Source organism: Artibeus jamaicensis, unplaced genomic scaffold (assembly GCF_021234435.1).
Source record: "Artibeus jamaicensis isolate MK-2021 breed Jamaican fruit bat unplaced genomic scaffold, CSHL_Jam_final contig_1015, whole genome shotgun sequence".
In the NCBI taxonomy this organism is placed as follows: Eukaryota; Metazoa; Chordata; class Mammalia; order Chiroptera; family Phyllostomidae; genus Artibeus; species Artibeus jamaicensis.
In genome coordinates, this window is record NW_026521194.1 from 16,253,505 (window position 1) to 16,273,892 (window position 20,388).

Below are 20,388 nucleotides of genomic sequence, written 5' to 3' on the forward strand. Positions count from 1 at the left end.
TGCAAAGGCGGTATGGTGAACAACACGCACCACAAGTCAATTCAATCTAGTAATGGTGGAAGTGTTACAAAGCCTTCCAGGGAGTACGTGACTGCGTGCAAGGTCACTCTGACGTCTTACCTGAAAGATGCCACCATCTGGTTGTAGGAGAAATACTGGTGATAGTCATGGTGGATGGAGTGACCGCAAGGCTCAGCATTGGCTCTGCGAGTGTACTGGTGCCCATAAAACCTAAGTTCAAGGTATTTTGCAAACGACATGGACCAGGACTCATTGGAAAGAGCAACAACTGGTGTTACCTGAAATTCAGCATAAATCGTCTGTTATCCAATCACATACTGAGAATCTCTTTTTTTAAAACAATGAATTTTCTCTTCTAATACAAATCTAACATATTCTGACTACAGAAACCTGGAAAAAGGTGGGTGGAGTTAGAGATGGCTGAGAAGTATCACCAGTAAGTAATCCACCACCAACATTAAAATGATAAAAAAAATCTTTCCTGTAGTTAGTTCCATAGCCTTCTATTGTTTTTTTTTTTTCTTAGTAATGGATCATAAGTACGTTCCCACCTAAAATACTTGTACGACTTGATTTTTAATGGCTGCAGAGCATCTCACTGCCTGGATAGTTAACCAACCCCTCCTGACGTACACTTAAGTCACTGCAAGTTTTTCTTTATTTTGAGGATGTGCTAATGAACTTCCTAGTATATAAATGCTTACAACTATCCATATTTATCTCCTTGGAATAAATCAGTAAAAGTGGAAGTTGGTGGGTTAAATGACATGAACATTACACAGTCTTTGCCACTTTTTGCCACACTGTTTTCCAAAACAGGTATACTAATCTACACAATCTCCAACAATATCCGAATACCGATTCCCCACCTTCTTACCAATCTCAGAGAGTGTAAGTATTTGAAATGTGATTTCACAGGAAAAAAAATAGAAACACACTTCATTGGTTTTTATTTATCCTTCTTTGGCTACTAATAAATAAAATTTATTTGCACAAATCTACTGGCCACTTGTATCAAACTGCTTTGTCATGCCTTTTGCCCATTTTTCTATTATCGTGGCTTACAGGACTTTAATATTAAGTATATCAATGTTTGGTTATTTATGTTATAGTGGTTTTTTTTTTACACAGAGAATTTTTTTGTTTTGGTGAACAATCACAGTTGACCTTTTCCCTTTAATCCAAAAGGCAAAAGTTTTTGTTTTAAATCAAAATACCTATACCAAAGCACACAAGATATAAAAGATCAATGTTAAGTTATTCATTTAGTTCACTGCTCAATCTACAAAGGTCCACATATTTTCCAACAAAATACTATCAGCTGTCTAACAAACTAAAGGCCTATAAAAACAAGTATAAAGAGACTGAGAACTGCAAGGCACAATGTCGTGGCTGTACGTTTGCCACCACAGAAGGAACTGAGTCTGCCCTCCCCGACCACGGCCATCACTGCAGATCCCAGTACTACTGTCCCCAGGACTCCCTAGCGCCTTCCAAAGCACACCCCAGAACAAGCCAATAAAGACACCAATGAAGATACATTTGGCACATGCCCGCTGCAAGCAATGTAGATAAAGTATATATTTAAAGCGTAATATTGACACCAAATACTTCCTCTGCACTTAAAAAGTACACGGAAAAAATAAAACACGTGGTCCTTGTCTTGAGAATGTACAAGAAGCCCTGGCTGGTGTAGCTCAGTGGATTGAGCATGGGTCTTCGAACCAAAGAATCACGGTTCAATTCCCAGTCAGAGCACATGCCTGGGCTGCAGGCCAGTTCCCAGCAGGGGACGCACGAGAGGCAACCACACATTGATATTTCTCTCCCTCTCTCCTTCCCTTCCCCTCTGGAGATAAATTTAAAAAAAAAAGAATGTACAAGAAAAACTAGTAGAGGTGAATTTAAACAGCCTCATCTGTATCTCTTCAAACGGAAACGTGGACATAAGCTCCAACTTATACAAACACCCCAGCACCGTGTAACTACTGTGTCACCAGTGTGTCTCCTCTCCTGGAAGACAGGAGTCCTACACTGCTTTTTTGAGTCCTAGGGCCTGGCACAGTCCCTGGAACATAGCGCTGAAATGTTTGCTGCATGAATAAACTAACGTAATTGAGAACGGTCGGGACATAATCTCCATATATTTTACTGGACAACGTACCTGTATTTTACATAATGACTGAGAAATTCTAAAACAGAATCTTCAGGAAATAGACATTAAATGGAACGTACAGCAGCAGAGGTAAAATAAGTAAGAGTCCAATGACAAATAACACACCCAAAATAACAGATCACCCTCCCCTACAAAAAAATTGACAACAAAGAGATATCACATGAAACACAATAGCCACAAGGGTACAGTCACCTGTTTGCAGATTCTGCACCAGGAATAGGTGAGAATTGTATGTTGATATCCAGGTACTGGAGAATCCAACTCCTTCAGGATTATCTGCACACAGCCTTGGCCATGGACGAAGCGTCGAATATGATGAACCATGGGGGTATCACAGAACATGCTGGGGCACTGATAAGAAGGCCTTTGACCAAAAGAGAGTCCTAACATTAACCGTAAAGCCGAGGAACAACGTGCAATGAATCCTGTCTAACCAGAATGTCAAGACAATGCAGCATCCTCCCTAGAGTAAGAACGACTGGCAGATGGTCTGTGCAGGGTTCCACTTAAAAGTACCGTTTGCTGGGTGGCTCAGTTGGTTGGAGCATCGTCCTGTACACGAAAAGGTAATGGATTCGATCCCCAGCTGGGGCACAACCCACTGGGGATATGGGAAGCAACCCATCGATGTTTCTGTCTTACATTGATGTCTCTCTCCCCGCCCCCACCCCCAGCTCCTCTCCCCCTAAAAATCAATAAGCATAGCCTTGGGTGAGAATACAAAAAGGTACTACTTGAGGCCTATAGCTAAACATCTTGTTTTCAACGACAGCACCATGACAGTTCCCACTGGTTAATAAGCACCTTCTATTTGCTGAGCATTTTGAAACATCATCTCATTTTACCTATTGAAACTCCTAACATTTCTGGAGCCTGTTCTTCCCCATAAAGGGGGCTGGTAAAGATCAAGTTACTTGCTCTTTGAAATAGAAGTCTTAGGCAATAACAGGAAGACTTAAATCTGAGATCCTATGCTTCTCTTGCCTCTCATTTAAATCACTGTAAAAAGACAAATCCTAAAAAAAAAAAAAAAATTGAGGAACGAACTGCGTAAGACATCCCGGTTGACTATGAAACAGACTACTTCTCTGCAGGGTGTACTCTGACATGCGGCATGAAAATGCCCTGTGGTATGACAGTGTGGTATTAAAGTGGTAATCAGCAACAGTGTAACTCACGTTTATGTTTTAGGTTAAAATCCTGGGCAGTGAAAAAACATGAGTGGGACACAAAGAGAAACATGTTCTTACCTGAAACAGTATCTCTCTAAGAATATTCCTAATGTAAGATCATTCTTCCCATAGAATTCCATCGTTACAATCCTAAAGGGAGAGATCACTTCTTAGTAACATGTCGTAAGACTTACCACACAGCAAAGACATTTCACTAACCTACAAACTGATTACCTTACCTATTAGCTGCGCTTATTATATTGTATTGATGTAGAACAATTTGTTGTTATAGAACAGGTTTTACCTTTGTGGATAAAACGAGTTCGGACTACCCACACTAGAGCATCTTATCCACGCCCAGTCCATTAGTATCTTATGAAAGTATTCAATCAGGATGCACAGACCATAATATTAGTAAAACCGAGCTGAGTTAGAAAGAAGTAAGAGCTTCCTCTACAAAGCCTTAGGCCCTGTCAACATAAAATCGCCTGCTCTCTCATCCACACCTGAAGGAGCCTGATGAACTGCAGCTCCTGTTCTTCCAGGAAAGCCAGGGCCCAACTTGATTCCTAACTTACGCCCACAAATAAGCCAGTTTGGTTAGACCCCCGCTGAAACCCCACCTTAGTCACGTCTTGCCTCAAGGAGCCGATCAGCTCCCAGAGAAAATCCCCGTGGGCTCCCTCAGGTCCAGTTGGCCTGCTGTTGCTCTACTGATACTGGCAGACGCCCTGATCTCACTGATAGAAATATGCGTTTCTGGGGTTCAAAATGAAAATACGGGACACATTTTGTCATGGCAACAGTGCTCCAAAAACAGGCAGTGATGTTCCGCAGCACTGTTAAAGCTAAAGCTAAATTATGTGATAATAACTAGGCTATTGTGACTATCATTTGAAACAATTTTAAAAATGTGTTTCTGTCAATCTGCTTAGAATTGAGTTTTAGAATAAGACTTAAAGCACAAGGCTGACTGTTTTTAGGAAAATGTCTAAAGGAAAACCTGCAAAATTATAAATTATCATCAAAATACTGAAAACTATCTTTTCTATCAACTTTCTTGCTTTTATAATAAGAAACTTCTCTTACGGCGTCACAACCTCCTACTTAAGCTAATTTCATTTACTTCTACCCATGAGCAAACAGAAATGCACATTTAACTCACAAGTTTTTAAAGTTCCACCAACTCATATATGCCCATCCTCATGCCATGTGCCTAAAAGCAGATCCTAGTGGCTGAGTTTTATTAAAGTTGCTGCCATCCTGTTCCTAGGGAAAGTGCAATAGGGCGGGGGGACAAGCACCTACCAAGGACTGACGCAGGCACTGGGAGCGTTGCTGGACTGGGCAGAGGAGCTGCTGAAGAGCACGCACAGCCTCTGGTGGTTGGCGGGGCTCAGGCAGTCCACCTGAAAGAGAAGGGGCCCGTGAGCACTGGCGTCGTGACGCACTCTGGGCCCAGTGCATGCTGGGAACACCCAACCTGTCACACTCGACTTCTAAAGCCTTTTCACCGTGGGCTTTTGCTGAAGATTTCAAACTGTAAGATAACTAAATATAAGGAGAAAGAGTAGTTCGTGTTTGTGATAAAACAATCCAAAAACTTTAAGTTAAAAATACAAATGGTTGTCTAAAGAGCTTGCTTTCTTAAATACCGCTTATTTTTATAAAACTACATTAAGTTATTTTGGAAATACATAGTTACGTAAACATCAAACAGTCTCAACTAATGGCTGGATATAACATCAATCTGAACATACAGACCTAAATTCTAAGGTATTTGTTTTGTTGTTACTTTACACCTGTTTTTGATTGTTACAAAGGTAATGCCTGCTCTCTGGTGATATTCAAACAGTAGGGAGGTAGAGGAAAATGTTTAGGGAGTACATACGGCGTCCCCTCCTTCGAGGCCACCCCCCCCCACAACTTAACAAATCTGACTGTACAGTAAAACCCAGCATTCTTGTTGCTAGCTCACACACAGATACACACAGAAACCCTCAAGTAAACATATGTAAACAATACAGGTAATTGTTCTTATAAAAATGGAATACTACTACATCTATTAAAACATAACTTGTCTTTTAACATTTGAAAATATACCATGACCTCTGTCAGGTCATGAAGTAAAATCCAATTCATGCTTTTTACGGCAAACAACTAGAAATAATGCTTCAGCAAACATCTTGTATATATATTCCTATAAATTATAAGCATCTTTATATAAAATGCTTACATACCCCTAAAGGAATTTGTTACAAAAGGTAGAAATCCTTAAATCCAAGGTCCGTACGTGTTCATGTAAATTAATAGAGACCTGTGTATATTTCTTACACCTTTACATAAATGTATATAAATATAAGTTTATATAAAATTTTACAGGTATTTTCACATACCTCATTAACCATGGCTCTTACCACTTGCCCTTTGGGCAACCTCAACAATAAAGCGTGGTTATCACTGTCACTACTTGGCACTTCCCAAGTACCAGCCAAATTGGGCATCTTTTATTTGTTTTATTATCAACTGCATTTCCTCATCTGGAGATGGATTTGTTCATTAGTTTTACCACCACCATTATCAATAATGTTCTCATGAATGGGTCTTCCTGAATTTGCCCTTGATTTTTGTTTCAAAAGTAAAGATAAAGAGCACTGTCATAGTTAAATAACAATGAAGTGTCTTGTTTAAAAATGAACAAATCTAACATTTTTTACGAAAACATACCCATTTCCTAAGTCATGCTCACCCCACACTGCCAATGACAGAATCGAGGACACCCACGCCACACCCAGGTCATCTGCCAGAAGCATTAAGCAGCTCCACACTCAACCTCGCCTCGGAGCTCTTGCTAGTTTATCACGGGCCCAGGCTGGAACTCTCAACACACAGTTTCTTTACATTACACTCCTACCTCATACACTTCAGGGCAACATGTAAGTCAACAGACTTACTAAGACACAAAAAGTGTGCAAGAAATATTTAATAAAGCTTCACGCAATTTTCTGCCGTAAGAGTTTTCAACACATCCTACATTTATACAAGCGCCCAAGACGGGCTTGCTCACCTTCGATGACCACACTGCATCACTTGGAATCAAGCCTTTCTCTTCATCACCCTCACTTCTGCTTCCTGATTTGCCACTTGAAGTACCTGGCGCATCCTTTGAATAAGCAAAAGGGTCCAAGTTCTTTTGAATTCTTCCTCCTCTGGCCCGATAATCAGCCAGCATTCTACCCAAGCTCCGGCTGTCTCCCAGATGCTCGGCAATCCTAGTGCTCACGAGCTCATGCGAGGGCAAGACTTGAATAGCCTTGGCCTGAACGCTTCCGTTCATGCCCTGGAGGCCGGAGAGGTCCCTGAGCAGCTGTTTTTTCCGCCTGCTCTCCATTTCCTTGAACTCTTTATTGAGAAGAGGAGACCAGTAAACCTGCTCTGCAAAATAATCTCGGGTAGAACATCTCATCCCCTTTTCAGTTAAAAGGAAGGGCTCCCGGAACGTGATGACTGGGGAAATACAGAGGATCACATCTTTTAATTCCTGTTTAAAGGCTGAAGAGTAAGTCTTCCGTTTATCTTCTGAAGAGGTAACTTCCTCAGTAACATAGAGTCCAGTGTCATCCTGCAGAGGGTCTCTGAAGGCTCTCATCTGGCCTTTGGGATCCTGCAGCTCATCTGTCTGCAGCGAAGTCCCAGGCTGCTCAGTGCCGAGGGCCCCCTGCTGGTCGTCCACGTGGAGCGGCAGCAGGGATTCAGGTACCGATGGAAAGAGAGCACAGGGGATATCTGTCGGGCAAGCTGCGGTGGCACACTCTTGATGCTTCACTGAGGCAACATCCTGAGGAACGCTTTTCTTTTCCTGGTCACCCTTCTCAAATGCAAGCCTTGACTCCAGCACAACGCTATCATCAGAGGGCAGAAACTCCTGAGGGAAGTCGGGCTCCAGGGGGAGGGGACTCCCACTAAATGGCTCTTGTGCAGCCCCTTCATCCTCCTGCTCCTCAATCAGGGAATGAAAGGAGGGGTTCTGGGTTAATGTAGGAGGCATAGCAAACTCGTCCATGAGGAAGGAGATTTCCAGCTGAGAATGATAGGCTACACAGATCATAAATATCAGGATCTCCTTCACTCGAGCCAACTCATAATCGGAGCCTCCTCTGAGCTTGATTGTACAGCCCAGGTGCTGCAGACAGCCTTCAAAAAACATCAGCGTTTTGGTTTGTTCTACAAACACACAAACAGACAGTTAAGAATAGGTGGCGATTCAGAAGGCCACACAGAATGCATTCACTGCACTAACATCTACCAGTAAAGAGATCACAGTCGCCGGTCGTCATTTAACCAGTGGTAATGGGTATTTCCTACCAAGTAAACACTGCAGTACTGATGAGGTTATTAGTACCCTCAGGCCCCCAATCTCAGGTGAATCTACACCAAAGAGCACTCACCATTAGGCAACTGAAACATCTGCATATAAAATTTGTGACAGGTGCCCAGGTGGGGTTTTGTAAGCAGCTGGTCCATGGACATCACTAAATCACCTTGGGTCATTCGACTGATTCGTTCTAAAACTTGCTAGAACACAGAAAAGCGTTATATTGCAAAATCACAGAAGAATAAAATTCTTAGTAAATTTAATCTGGAAAAGTAATAAAATTTAAAAATAACCTTCTCAATGAACTTCCTTCATTTTAATAAATATACCAGTATGACTTTTCTGATTCTAGATTAGTCTACAGGTAGTGGCTCAGAAACCACAATGTGTCCACTGAAACGAACCACACTCACACTGACACCATCATCCAAAGGCATTTACTCATCACCTGCAGGCACAGGATGCTACTCAGGGCGGGGGGTACTTCTGGACCAGGCCTCTATTCTGAAGAGAGTGACTTGTCTAGGGAGAGAGTATTTTCTGGTGTACAATCCCCTAAACAACCCGAGGGATCAACAAATACTACTGAAGTAGTATCTGTTAGGCCTTTGGTCTTGCAGACACCTATGACGAGTGTTACGTGATTAAGCACTCCTCTCTGCCTGAGATTCTGCAGCCGGAAACAGTGAAGCAGCTGCCAATCCTCCCGTCCCACTTTCAACACACACGGTGCAGCAAAGAAACAGCCAGTGATCCCCGCATACCTACCACACGCTCCTATACACTTAAAAGCTGTGATCTGAAATGACAGAAAAATAGAAAAAAATAGGAAAACTCACTGATTTTACATTAATGACCAAAGTAATGCCATGTTCCAATAACATATCCTGGGCAATCCGAGATACCGTTTTCTCTACGAGAACCAATGTGGGTCGAACATCAACTATTCGCTGAACGTAATTCTTCAAGAATTCCCTTTCCTAGAGTAGATAAATCAGAACTGTTATACCTGGTATGATTCAAGATATAGACATAAGATATCAGCATAGTTTGCCTATCAATATCAATGTAAAGTTTTCTTTGTCCATACATAAGTCTGTAAGTAAATTCATTCAAACACAGCCAAGAACACTAGTCATCTTTTCCAAACTATTGATTATGCTGAAAAGAGTTTCAGGAGAAATTCCATTCTTCAATTCACTAATCATGCTTTGAAGGATTTTTCATTCTTAATAATCTGTACTACAAAAGCCAAGAATCCAATTAGTTCTCAGAGGTTAAAAAAAGAACAAAAAACCCCTAATCTCACACCCCCTAAAATGAAAGCAATTGCCAAGTGTTTTTAACATAGTTTAGGATTCCCCTTTTGTATTCAAACAGTAAACAGAGTATCTATTCAAGCATCTCTGTGAGTAACAGATGTTACTCAGCTACTTCCTAATTTCAATCTCCCAACAGATCATGTCACCTAGAACAGTTTTAGTTAAAAATTAAAACATAATTCTTAATACAATTTCATGAGAAAGGCCTATTTTCAAAGCAAACAAATATTATAAATAATAACCAGAGTTAAAACAATACGATTCATTAATTGTTTTGTAAAACCTCTGGGCTCAGACAGAAAACAACAGAACGTGTGAGCCTGTTGGTCACTTCTCCACCTGCCCCAAGTGTTTTCTGAGCAGACTGTGCTCGTGGTCAGCGCCACCAGCAATGGTCCAGCCTGTTCCCTAAAAGAACCTGCACTGTTATGGAGCACATTTCTGCTCATTTCACTGTTCCACTGAGAAATTGCATATTTCATATTCTCCCATTCTCAACAAAAATGGAATTGATTTTATTGGGGCGGCTCCGATAAAGTAAAAATAGAGTAAGTTGACTTCATTCAAGTTTCTGGCCTCTAGTACAGGAATGTCCAATACATTTCCTGTCAGTTCCAACTCCAATCACCAATTCTGACTGTATGTTAGACACATACTACAGAAGGAGGCCTGGGCCAGATTCCACGAGGAAAGAGGGTCAGGAGGCAGGCCCTGAGCACGGCGTGCAGCAGCGGCCAACCGCGAGACCCCACAGGGCCCGAAGGCTGCACAAAGACAGAGGCCCGCTCTCTCCTCGCCCTTAGTTTCTCACCCTCCTCCTCCTCCCATCTACTCTTCAACTTCTTTGATTATTTGGTTTTTCCACACTGAGTAGGCAAAAAAAAGGAAGAGGGAGAAAAAACTCAAATCAGTTGATATCTTCTATCAATTCAAACTTAAAACTTTAATATTAATAGGACATGAGTTAAATGTATTATAAACTATGTTTGATAATGATGAATTCACTGATGAATATGATACTTTAGGTTATATGAATCAGATCGTGGTTTTCTTTTTTTAATGGTGGAACTTAATTTTTATTTACAGGACACTGCAAGAGATGAGATTCGACAGAAATAAACCCATTGAGAAGTGAAGCTTCAATCCAGCATGCACAGTTTTGAACTGTTCAAATATAGTTTCATTCTAAGAAGTGCTACAATAATAAACCACATTTAAAAACAGTTCTTAGCAGAGAAACAGTAAAATAAACTATACCAAACATAGTACACAACAAACAACATTTTACGCATCAGCTGTACAATCTAAAAGTTAAAGGTCCCAGGAGGGCTGCCCTGAACTTGGAACGTAGAGCCATCAGAGGTAGTTTCTGGCACAACATTTTGATCTTCCTCTTCTTCTATAGAGAAATGTTTTTTTAAGACATATTTGCTCAGAGCCTACTTCTCTGACATATAAAGACTTTGTTGACCAGGCTGCAAGAACTGAGTTAAAATAAAGTACATAAATTTAAGTATAACCTGTTTACAAATAAATATTTGTGGATTTCAATTACTAGTTCATTAATTTCGAGACATGCAATTTTACACATTAACATCTCTGCAATCAAGATGTGTCTTAAGACCAATGCAGTTGTGATCTAACCCTATAAAAGTCCTCTGCTGACACCTTCAGTAAAATCAAGAAAACCAGCATCAAAGTATCTTAGATTCCATGAACAATAGTTAGGTTTCCCCTCACTCCTTATTTCAGTTGTCCACTGAAAAATCACAGTAAATCAGAGCTAGAAGGGATGGTATAAATCTAGTCAAAACCTCTCACGTTCACTAGTACAGTGTGGAACTCCAAAGAGGAAACAGCCCCAGGTAACACAGTTCATCAAGCCACCAGCAGAGTTTCCTAAGTCCTGGGGCCCTTCGCCACAACTCAGACAACTCAGTTTCTTTGCAGGCCAGGGTGGGGGGGGTGCAGGCGGGTATGGTCTATGGATTCAGTACAAAAACTATTCCTTCCACTCTCAGAAAAATGTGCCTATCACCTATGAACTTTCAAGTACCGTATTTTTAGGACTATAAGACGCACTGGACCATAAGATGCACCTAGGTTTTAGAGGAGGGAAATAGGGGAAAAATGAGGTAAAATATTTAATAACCTGTGACTCTGCTCCACCACCACCACACCCCCCCCAACAGCAAGCCAGGTAAGCTACATTCAGACTGTAAGATGTACTCCCCTTTTCCTCCAAAATTAGGGTGTGCGTTTTATAGTCTGCAAAATATGGTAATGCTTTTCCTAACCATTTCTGAGTCTGAATATAAGTGCTTCTGCTGTAATATGATATACACATTCCTGAAAGCCTCCCATTTTTGAGCAACCACAAATTAAAATTAGGATCATTTATGGGATAAGAGGGGTTGGAGCAGAAAACCTTTTAAACCTAAGCAACTTCACATGCAGAGCACTAACAAAAATAATAATTGGGGCTTGAGAGAGAACTTGGGCAGCCCGGACAGGCAGCTCAGTGTAGCTGGAGGCTGCCTCGAGGGAAATTTAAAATGTGCAACAGCAACTACAACAGGAAATTTAAAATGTGCAACAGCAACTACAACAGTGCCATTGAGAGTGAAGTTCTGAGCAGCGGAGCCGCTGATAGCCACCTCTCAGGGGAGAGTGCCCTTCGTGCAGGCCATCACTTTTCACTTCTAAAACAGAGCCAAAGGAGTTTCTGCCTGTGCAGCCACAGAGCCTAGGGTTATCATCCGCCTGTAGCCATCTCGGGCCCCCATACCCACGAAAACCACACAGAAACCATCACAACCTCCCTCTACATTACTCCCATTTACCAATTGCATGTAAAACTAACTGATGTTCTAGAAACGTGTATGAATAGAAAAGATGGTATTCAAACTGGGTATTACCACTGGAAACCTGATCAATGACCCAAGTGAGAAGAGAAACCAGGAACTGGACTTTCACTTTTTTTTTCAATATATTCCCCAAAGGTCATGTGTTCCCTTTAACACTTTCAACTCTAAAAATAAAAAGCAACAGAGGTTTTAGTTCACCACTGAAGGTTTACTAACCTTCAAAAGTATAATACGTGGAAAAGTCTTTTATAATAACTTTTTAGAATAAAACAAGAGCAATCAAGTTCCTTTGCCTGTCAAATTTCATCAGCTGGAATGTGTTACAGTTTGCAAGCACCACAGTGCACAAATATCCTTCTATACAATTTTCTGTTTACAAGTTCTCACCTGCAGCACAATGGGATCGATGCAAGTAAATTTAGTTTCTTCTCTGTAGAGATACTCAATGGAACACTTCAGCAGAAGAATTTTGGGGTTTTTAATACAAGAATTCATCTACAAAAACATAAACAGTCCATTAAAGCCTTTAAAGTTTGTACTTTATAGACCGTAAGTTTAAATTGATACTGTTCTTAATTCCTCTTAAACAGATTATCTCATATATTTGTATTGAAATACTCTCATTTAGTTATTTTGTGGTATTCATTTATATTTTTTCAAAGCAAATAAGTTAGTTCAAAGCAACGTAGTATTCTTCCAAAACTGTGTTTCATTAATGTTATTTTAATCTAGTTCTTTGTAATCTTAACTATTTTTTTATTTCTAATACTGCAATAAGACCTATCAATGTGGAAGAGCTACCCGGGGGGAAAGCAGCTTTAAGACCATAATTTAACCTTTCAAAAATTCAAGAAGTATAGAGGAGAAAGAAATGAATTAAAATGCATCCTGAATATATTTGTAATAGAATAAATTTCCAAGTAGTCATATATGGGCAAGCCGACTGAGTAACAAGAGCTTTAAGAAGAAAAAAACATAAAGCAACCCCAGAAGCAGAGATTCAAACAATATACGCTAACCACGCAATGTAAGACAGGCAGACCAGGCTGAAGGCTTCAGTGGAGGCTTCAGACGGACCAAGCTTATAGACTCCACACTGACAAACGACCCTGAAAACAGTGACTCACCAGCTGGGAACTACATCTGAGACCTTTAGCAACTATGCAGTAAAGACCTTCTCTAACCGCGGTCAGTGGGGCAGGCCATGTTCAATTCCAGAAAAGAGCACAACAAATTTACCTCTTAGTTCAACAAAGATCACTTCATTTGGTTTAAAGTACTACTTTAATGGGTAATGTACTGTTTTAGTAAGACTCTATGTAGAAATGCTGACTTTGGATTGTTGCTGTGAAATAATATCAAATTCAGACATGCTTTTATCTACTATCACCAACAATTTTCAGGAGCTTAATGCCTTAAAAAAAGAAACTAGAAGGGTGGACATGGGAGGGAGATGGGGAGGGCTGGGGGGGGGGAAGGAATGGGGTAAAGGGCAAAAAACTGTACTTGAACAATTGAAATAAAAAAAGAAAAAGAAAAGAAATTATTAGTCTCTGCTTAGAAAAGTGAACCCAAGACTGGCTCATCCATCTAGCCCCTCAGACTAGAAATCTGCCTGGGCTCTCACTGTAACCAAACCTGCACTTCCAGGGCTGGAGTCAGAATATCTCTATTGTCAATAGAGAATGTCTCTATTGTCTTAGTGATTCTGGAGCACAGCCAGGAGTTTATATTTTTAACAAGGTCCACCCGTGATCCTGACGTACACTATACTTTGAAAATCAATGACCTTCAGAGTAAGTTTAAGACGCTTAAGGGGCTACAAAGCCCTTGGCCTGCATCCTGCAGCCTCCTCTCCCTCCCCACCCTGTGCCTTAGGGTCTCTGAGCTTCCCGAACACACCAAGTTACTTCCCCCCACTCCTCCGTGCTAGTGCTCGCAGGTTGCCTTGGGCCTAAAGGCAGAGAATGAAGGTGAGAAAGTTAGCAGACTACCAGGGACAGCTCTGCAGCTCTGCCCTAGAAGAGAGGACGGAGTTTTAGAACGGGAGGCCTCTGCAAAGGCTCCAGTGCACAGAGAAACCTGGTCTCTGAGGTGCGGCAGGGTCAGGGGAGGAACAACAGCAGTGAGCTCTCACTGTGTGGTCTGGAAGCCTGAACCCCCTTCCCCCTTCCTTCTTTCTTCTGATGAGTTCCATTTCCAAATCCCAATCCCCACCGCCTCCGGGAGACTTTCCCTGAACCTCCGATATTGCGCCCCCACGGCAGACACTGCTAAGTGCTCCTCAATGCCCATGCTCCTTCCTTTTCTTCCATGATTAAGGTACTGCAACTTACGAGCTTGGCACAAAATCACAGCTGGCTGAACTTCACTTTTGAACAGAATCACGTTACCTTTTTATGTGCAATATTCTTGGTACAAACAAATCCATTGACAACCACAGAATCAAACTTCTTTCCACCTGGGATCTAACGAGATGAGAAAACAGTAAAATTCAATGACACATCCTTAGACTCCAGTCAGATAGATGCAATTATTTACTTCCACTTTTTATTTTATCTATCGTGTAACAAAATCAGAACAAAAGTTACAGGATATAGTTCTTCCTTTCAACCAAAAATTCAGGGCATCTAGTGCAATTCTCTTGTTTTCACACTTCTCACTCTCTAAAGAACTAGCTGGTAGTCTAAAGCGCCCATTGACCAGACAGACGGGTGTCATCTGGCAATGAAAACCACCGTTCAGTTAAACACCACTGATAATAAACACATTGTAGGACTCCATTACTTTGTAAATAAGGCAATTACATACTAAGGCATTTCCTCGGACGCGACAGGAATCTGAGAGCAGACCATCTCAGAGATGACGCGTCGAGAAGAAACAGCAAAGAAGGAAACTACGTTTGTCTGGGTTCCCAGCTTGTCTCGCCCTCACTCCCGCCCTCCGCTCACCTCTCACTTCCTCAAAGATGCTAACAAACTCGCCACAGCAAAACCTCCCCCGCCTCACCCAGCTCCCCTCGGTAACGACCTTCTCACTCATTTATTTATTTGGTTTGATGAGTGCATTTTATTACCTGCTGTTTTCAAGCCATTAGATACCAAAAACTCAGAAGCTTTTGTACACACAGGGGATTAAAGTAGGGAATCCTCACTGGCTACTTGTGAGGCTTTTCAAGGTGATTTGCATGAACTGTTTTGTTTTGTATCTCTTTGCTGCAAAACATTCTCTAGGACACATCTGTTCTCTCAAAAGAACTTGGTGAAAATGGCACTTGAGTATTTAAGAGAAAAGCCTCAGGACATATAAACAGACTCATTTATCCAGAGAAAAGTCAGCTTTGGAAGATGTTCTTCCTCAAAACCCACTCTGATCACTTCCTCAAGACATCTCCCTGTCAGCTGAGCTGATAAATCTTGGAAGATCCTATGTATTTTGTCACAGCTGCATGTGACATATTATGTAATTAAACCTTACCATATATCAGTCCAACTGCATGACAAAAAGTCATCTGGCTACTTCTGGTTTCCAAATGCGCTTCATAATGAACTTAGAAAAAATATTACATGTGATTACACATAATTAACTGTCATGTAGTTAATTACGTGTAATTAAGTGCACATAATTAATTGATATGTCGGCATGTACTAGCATATTTATGTGCTGCATGCCAAATGATGCAATAAATTTAAATATGAACATACTGATTTCTCTTGTGTTGACAATACAAAGTTTAAGCATTATTCTCCAATCAGAACACCACCAGTTCACTGTAGTCATAAAGGGGACTTCTTAGTAGTGACCCTTTCAGATCCACCATTAAAAACAATTTACAGTCAGGCCCACTCCATCTGTTCCTAGCGTTAGAAAAGCGTTAGCACCACTCACTTTTTTGATGTGGACAAACTGCCGGATATCCATGTCATCGTCACGGTTCTTCACGTCAGGTCGGACTGTCTGAACCACCTGGCAGACTAGTGATACGATGATGTCCCTCCAAGACGGTGACAATGACTCATTGTGGAGCAACTGCTGGAGCAGTGCCATCATGTGGTTATGATTGGCTGAGCTACAAAGTGTCACAAAAAAAAGTTGGCAGAGTTACTACTTCCAAGGCAATAGTTCTGAAGCTGCAATATGCAGTCTACAAAGACACAGCATATAAATTAAGGCTCACAGATAAGACCTCCTTGGTCGCCTTTATTCTTTCATTATTACCCGGACCTTATGATGTGAACATAAATACAACCATGAATGTCATCACTAACCCCTTTTGATTTGATAAAAAATTTAACACCAAAATTATACCAGGGACAGACGAGCACAGTTTGGGACTTCTGTTCATTACAAAATTTCATTTTTGACTTTGTAGGGAAAATGAACCACACACACGCCTATCAAGTCACTGGTGATTCTTCAAGTGGAAAATTCAAGTCAAAAAGCTCACTGCCTTACAGCAGCCTCTCCATGGCCTGCTTCTCTCCATTCTCCTCCCGCAGCAGCTCCAGACTGTTATGATGCCAGCCCAAAGGGGTGAAAGGCAGCTCTTTGGACTTTTCCTCAACACGACGATTAAACAGGGACTCTAAGTGTAAAACAAGAAATTATATTCATGTCATGTTTATACCATCAACTTACAGATTTAGAAATTGCCCATTTATCTTTTTAAGATTTTTAAGTTAGCCAATTCAAATTGTTGGTGTAAAGAGACATACACAAATACATAAATGAAAGGAGTCTGTTTGACCATCAATATTTGCAACAGCCAAAACCAGAGACCGAACTATGAAAAGCTAATTTACATAAGCAACTAGGACTCTCAAGCCAATAACTGTAAATATAGCTTCTGAAAAGCGAATAAAATGAGATTTTCAGAGTCCTTTTATTTGTTTAAGGACGGTAAAAAAAGAAGGGGTTTATCTTCCTTATAAAATCACAAACTGATTTTATAAGACAATCAGCCTCGTGGTTGCCTTCAAAAGGCTGACTGTAATTCAAACTCCTTAACAGTTAGAAGTAGTTATAGTCCTAAAATTATTTTGGCCCTCTGAAGGCAATCACAAAGCTGATGTGGGCCCCCGTGAAAATTGGTTTGATACCCCTGGTGTAGAAAGTCCATTCAGACAATCCCAAATGGTGCTTCTTTTCCAATATTGCGATAAAAGCTTTCTCTTTAGAAAATCTTTTATAAGTCAGACCCCAAAATTAACTACACAGAAATATTAAACCAGAATAAATAATTTATCTAAAGTGCAGTTTATCCTTAAATTTTTAAAAAGAATAAAAATGGATCAAGAGGGGAAAATTAAAATAGTATTAAATGCTTTACAAAAAATATGCTCACTAAATAAATGTTGAAATATAATTAAATAAATAAAAAAAGGTGAGAAATGCTTACAAAATTTCTCTGATTCTTGCCCTCTTAAAACAAACCAAACACAAAAGCTATCAGCCAAATGGTCCCACAGACTACACAGTAAAGCATGTGTCCGTGACACATGAACTATAAGAATGGCATGTTTCAATTATGGAAATGGCTGGTCTACGAACTTCTAGTTGAACCAGATGCTCAGAGGTGAACTTTAGAAACACTACTCAGCTGTAAGGTCAGCTGCAATGTTCCTCCCTTGTATTAGCTTGCCCTACTTTTTCATTTGAAACCCTGCCATTACCTAAGGCCCACGCTGTGAAATGTTTTGGATCAACTAAGTAAGGGTGTCTTTACTCCACAGTAAGCTAAGTAAGGAAGATGTTAAGAAAAGGTTTGTATTCTTCTACACTTCCTTTTGTGCTCAAAAAACTGTTAGTTCTTTATCCTCTTCTGCCTACTTCCCTCTCCAACCTCACAGGGCAAGCAGCATCCTCGACTGGATGAAATCTGCCCGTGGGCTTTCTGGCCAGTTTGACAACCAATGCTCTACAGATCAAGACTTAATATTATATTCATGCCACAAGAAAGCATACATTATTTATGCCTTTAGACAACTACAATGCAAATGCTATTTAAAAGCCTTTTTTAAAGAATTATTTTTCAGATCAGAGAAACCTGCTCTCAAACCAAGTCTAAGAATATATTGTTGATTCTCGGTGTTCTCAAAGTTACTACACATATTAAAAACTGTGTTCTAATGATCCTAAAATGATCGAATATATTGTACCCATACAATATCGCAGCACCTACTCTGCGCCAATCAATGTGCTAGGTCTAAGCAGACCCTCACGAACAGAAGGGCCACCACTGCATGTGCAGCTTCTGGTAAACTTACCTTTGATGAAGGCATCACTTATGGACAGCTGCTGTCCTCCATTGTCGGAAATCAGATACTCTGCACATCAGGAGACAGGAGAGAGAGGGAAGGAGAGGAGAGACTTATGACTGTAACACGCCAGCACAATTCTATAGAGATCACACCCACACGCAAAGTATTACTCATACTAAACCCAACACTGCCCGGCCACTTCGAGAAAGCTTTAGGCTAAAATGTGTCTTTAAACTTGTTTCACACATCTCATACTAAACTTAATAAATCTGAATTGGTGACTCACCAGAACCTTGAAACAGTAATTTTAGATATAATCTTTGACAGATTTCCCCTTATAAAAACGGAACCAGATTAAGGAAACTGACACCTTCAGTAATTTGCATGACAAGCCTATGAAGTTCCATAAGTTTTCTGATGTGTAACTGTGTTTGTTATTTAAAAAATAACGACTTTGTCTATACACAAGGTAGTTCACAGATAGAGAAGCCATCTAATAAAATAACACATGCTGATTTTTGATTTCATAATAGACACCATAAAATAAGTTAATACAAAAGTAACACTGGCAGGAAAAAATATATAATTTATCAGGCTTTTACTTGTTTAGAATTTTAGTTTTACATAAATTCTAAACAAATACTGCCAAATGGTTAGTTGCAGTAACTGCTGAGCACGTTATGAACATGCTCTTTTAGAATCTGTAGAATAGTAAATGTTTTTCTTACAAGTGAAACTTACTCTCTACTTCCCCATGAACTTTTCTCTAGGTCTGCAACCAAGCATAGCTCGAGCGGGGTTCTTTCGACCATGCAAATTGAACCACGATGCATTTTTAAGTCCTTTAAGGAGTGATTTCATCTCATGACACACATAAAATAATTACTAAAATTTTGCAGCACACCAAAAAATACATTTTTTCTGATCTGACCAAAAACTAGGCATAATTATGATTCATTCACGCCAAGCGCCCACTGCTGTGGTGGCTGTTGTCACTAGTGGGCGATCCAAGGGAAGAAAGATCAGGGCCCCTGACGGAACAGTCAGTGTGACGTGTTTTAAAAGCTCTTGCAACGCACCAGGTGAAAAATCACTGCTTTAAGGTATAGGTTCTGCACAACATTCTTTCAGAGTAGATTTCATTTACAAACAAACACTTCAAAAGTCAACCTTTATAAGCCAATAAATACACCTGTCCTTCGACCAAGAAAGCTGAAAAACATTATTTAGAAAATGCAAGAGTGCCATGCCAAATGCAATAAAATGAAATACACAGGTAAGAAAAAAATAGATGTTACATTTTGTTCCTACACCTCCCCACAGAAATGAATAATGCCAGCCCTGTTCGTTCAAGTAATGTATTTATTGGCTTTATAAGCTTTACTCTTCATACTAAAGCTTATACATACACACATACATATGTATATGTACATATTTACATGAAAATTCCAGAAGTGATGATTTTCTCCATTTTATTATAAAAAAATTTCAAACAGAGAAAATCCTGTTTTCCTTCCATCTAGATTCAATAATTGTTAACTTGCCAAAATCTGATTTCTCTCTACATTTACGTATGCTCTTTTTTCCTTGACCACTTGAAGTTACACATATCATGCGCTTGATGACCACTAATACTTCAACATGCAGCTCTTAAAAAATGAGGGCATTCCTTCTTCTCTACAGCCACAATTCCATGTATACATTCAAGATTATTGTCTATGGCTTAGTATCATAAAATTAGCCCATATTCAAATTTAAACCTGTCTCTAAAATGGTTTAAATTTTTTTCCTCTGAAACCTAGATACAATGAGGCTCACACAGTGCATTCTTATCAAATTCTTTCCATCTAAAGCAGAACCCTCCCCTGGCTGGTGTGGCTCAGTGGATTGAGCGCAAGCTGTGAACCAAAGGGTCTCGAGTTTGATTCCCAGTCGGGGCACATGCCTGGGTTGCAGGCCAGGTCCCAGTCAGGGTGCTCGAGAGACAACCTTACACATTGATGTTTCTCTCCCTCTCTTTCTCCTTCTCTTCTCCTCTGTCTTAAAGTGAATAAATAAAATCCGAATAAATGAATAAGTAAATCAGATGCCACTCCACCCTTTTTCTTTTTCATGATACTCAATTTTAAAAGAATCCAGACCAAAGGTCCTGTGTTAACATCCCACCTGCTGGATCTGGTCACTTGTTTCCTCAG

General features: G+C 40.3%; 1 protein-coding gene across 4 annotated transcripts in view; it reads right to left on the reverse strand.

The window, feature by feature from the left end:
* The window catches only part of PIKFYVE (phosphoinositide kinase, FYVE-type zinc finger containing), a 74,914-nt gene that overhangs the window by 23,808 nt on the left and 30,718 nt on the right, over positions 1 to 20,388 (reverse strand). For all 4 annotated transcript variants that reach the window (XM_037166036.2, XM_053655458.1, XM_053655430.1 and 1 more), the window contains 12 exons: positions 18,200 to 18,259; positions 16,389 to 16,518; positions 15,822 to 16,002; positions 14,327 to 14,401; positions 12,321 to 12,428; positions 8,584 to 8,724; positions 7,818 to 7,944; positions 6,437 to 7,593; positions 4,678 to 4,778; positions 3,448 to 3,519; positions 2,390 to 2,561; positions 121 to 299 (listed from right to left, as the gene is read on the reverse strand). In XM_037166036.2, coding sequence (XP_037021931.2) covers positions 121 to 299; positions 2,390 to 2,561; positions 3,448 to 3,519; positions 4,678 to 4,778; positions 6,437 to 7,593; positions 7,818 to 7,944; positions 8,584 to 8,724; positions 12,321 to 12,428; positions 14,327 to 14,401; positions 15,822 to 16,002; positions 16,389 to 16,518; positions 18,200 to 18,259 — 2,503 coding nt within the window. The remainder of the gene's footprint in view (positions 1 to 120; positions 300 to 2,389; positions 2,562 to 3,447; positions 3,520 to 4,677; positions 4,779 to 6,436; positions 7,594 to 7,817; positions 7,945 to 8,583; positions 8,725 to 12,320; positions 12,429 to 14,326; positions 14,402 to 15,821; positions 16,003 to 16,388; positions 16,519 to 18,199; positions 18,260 to 20,388) is intronic.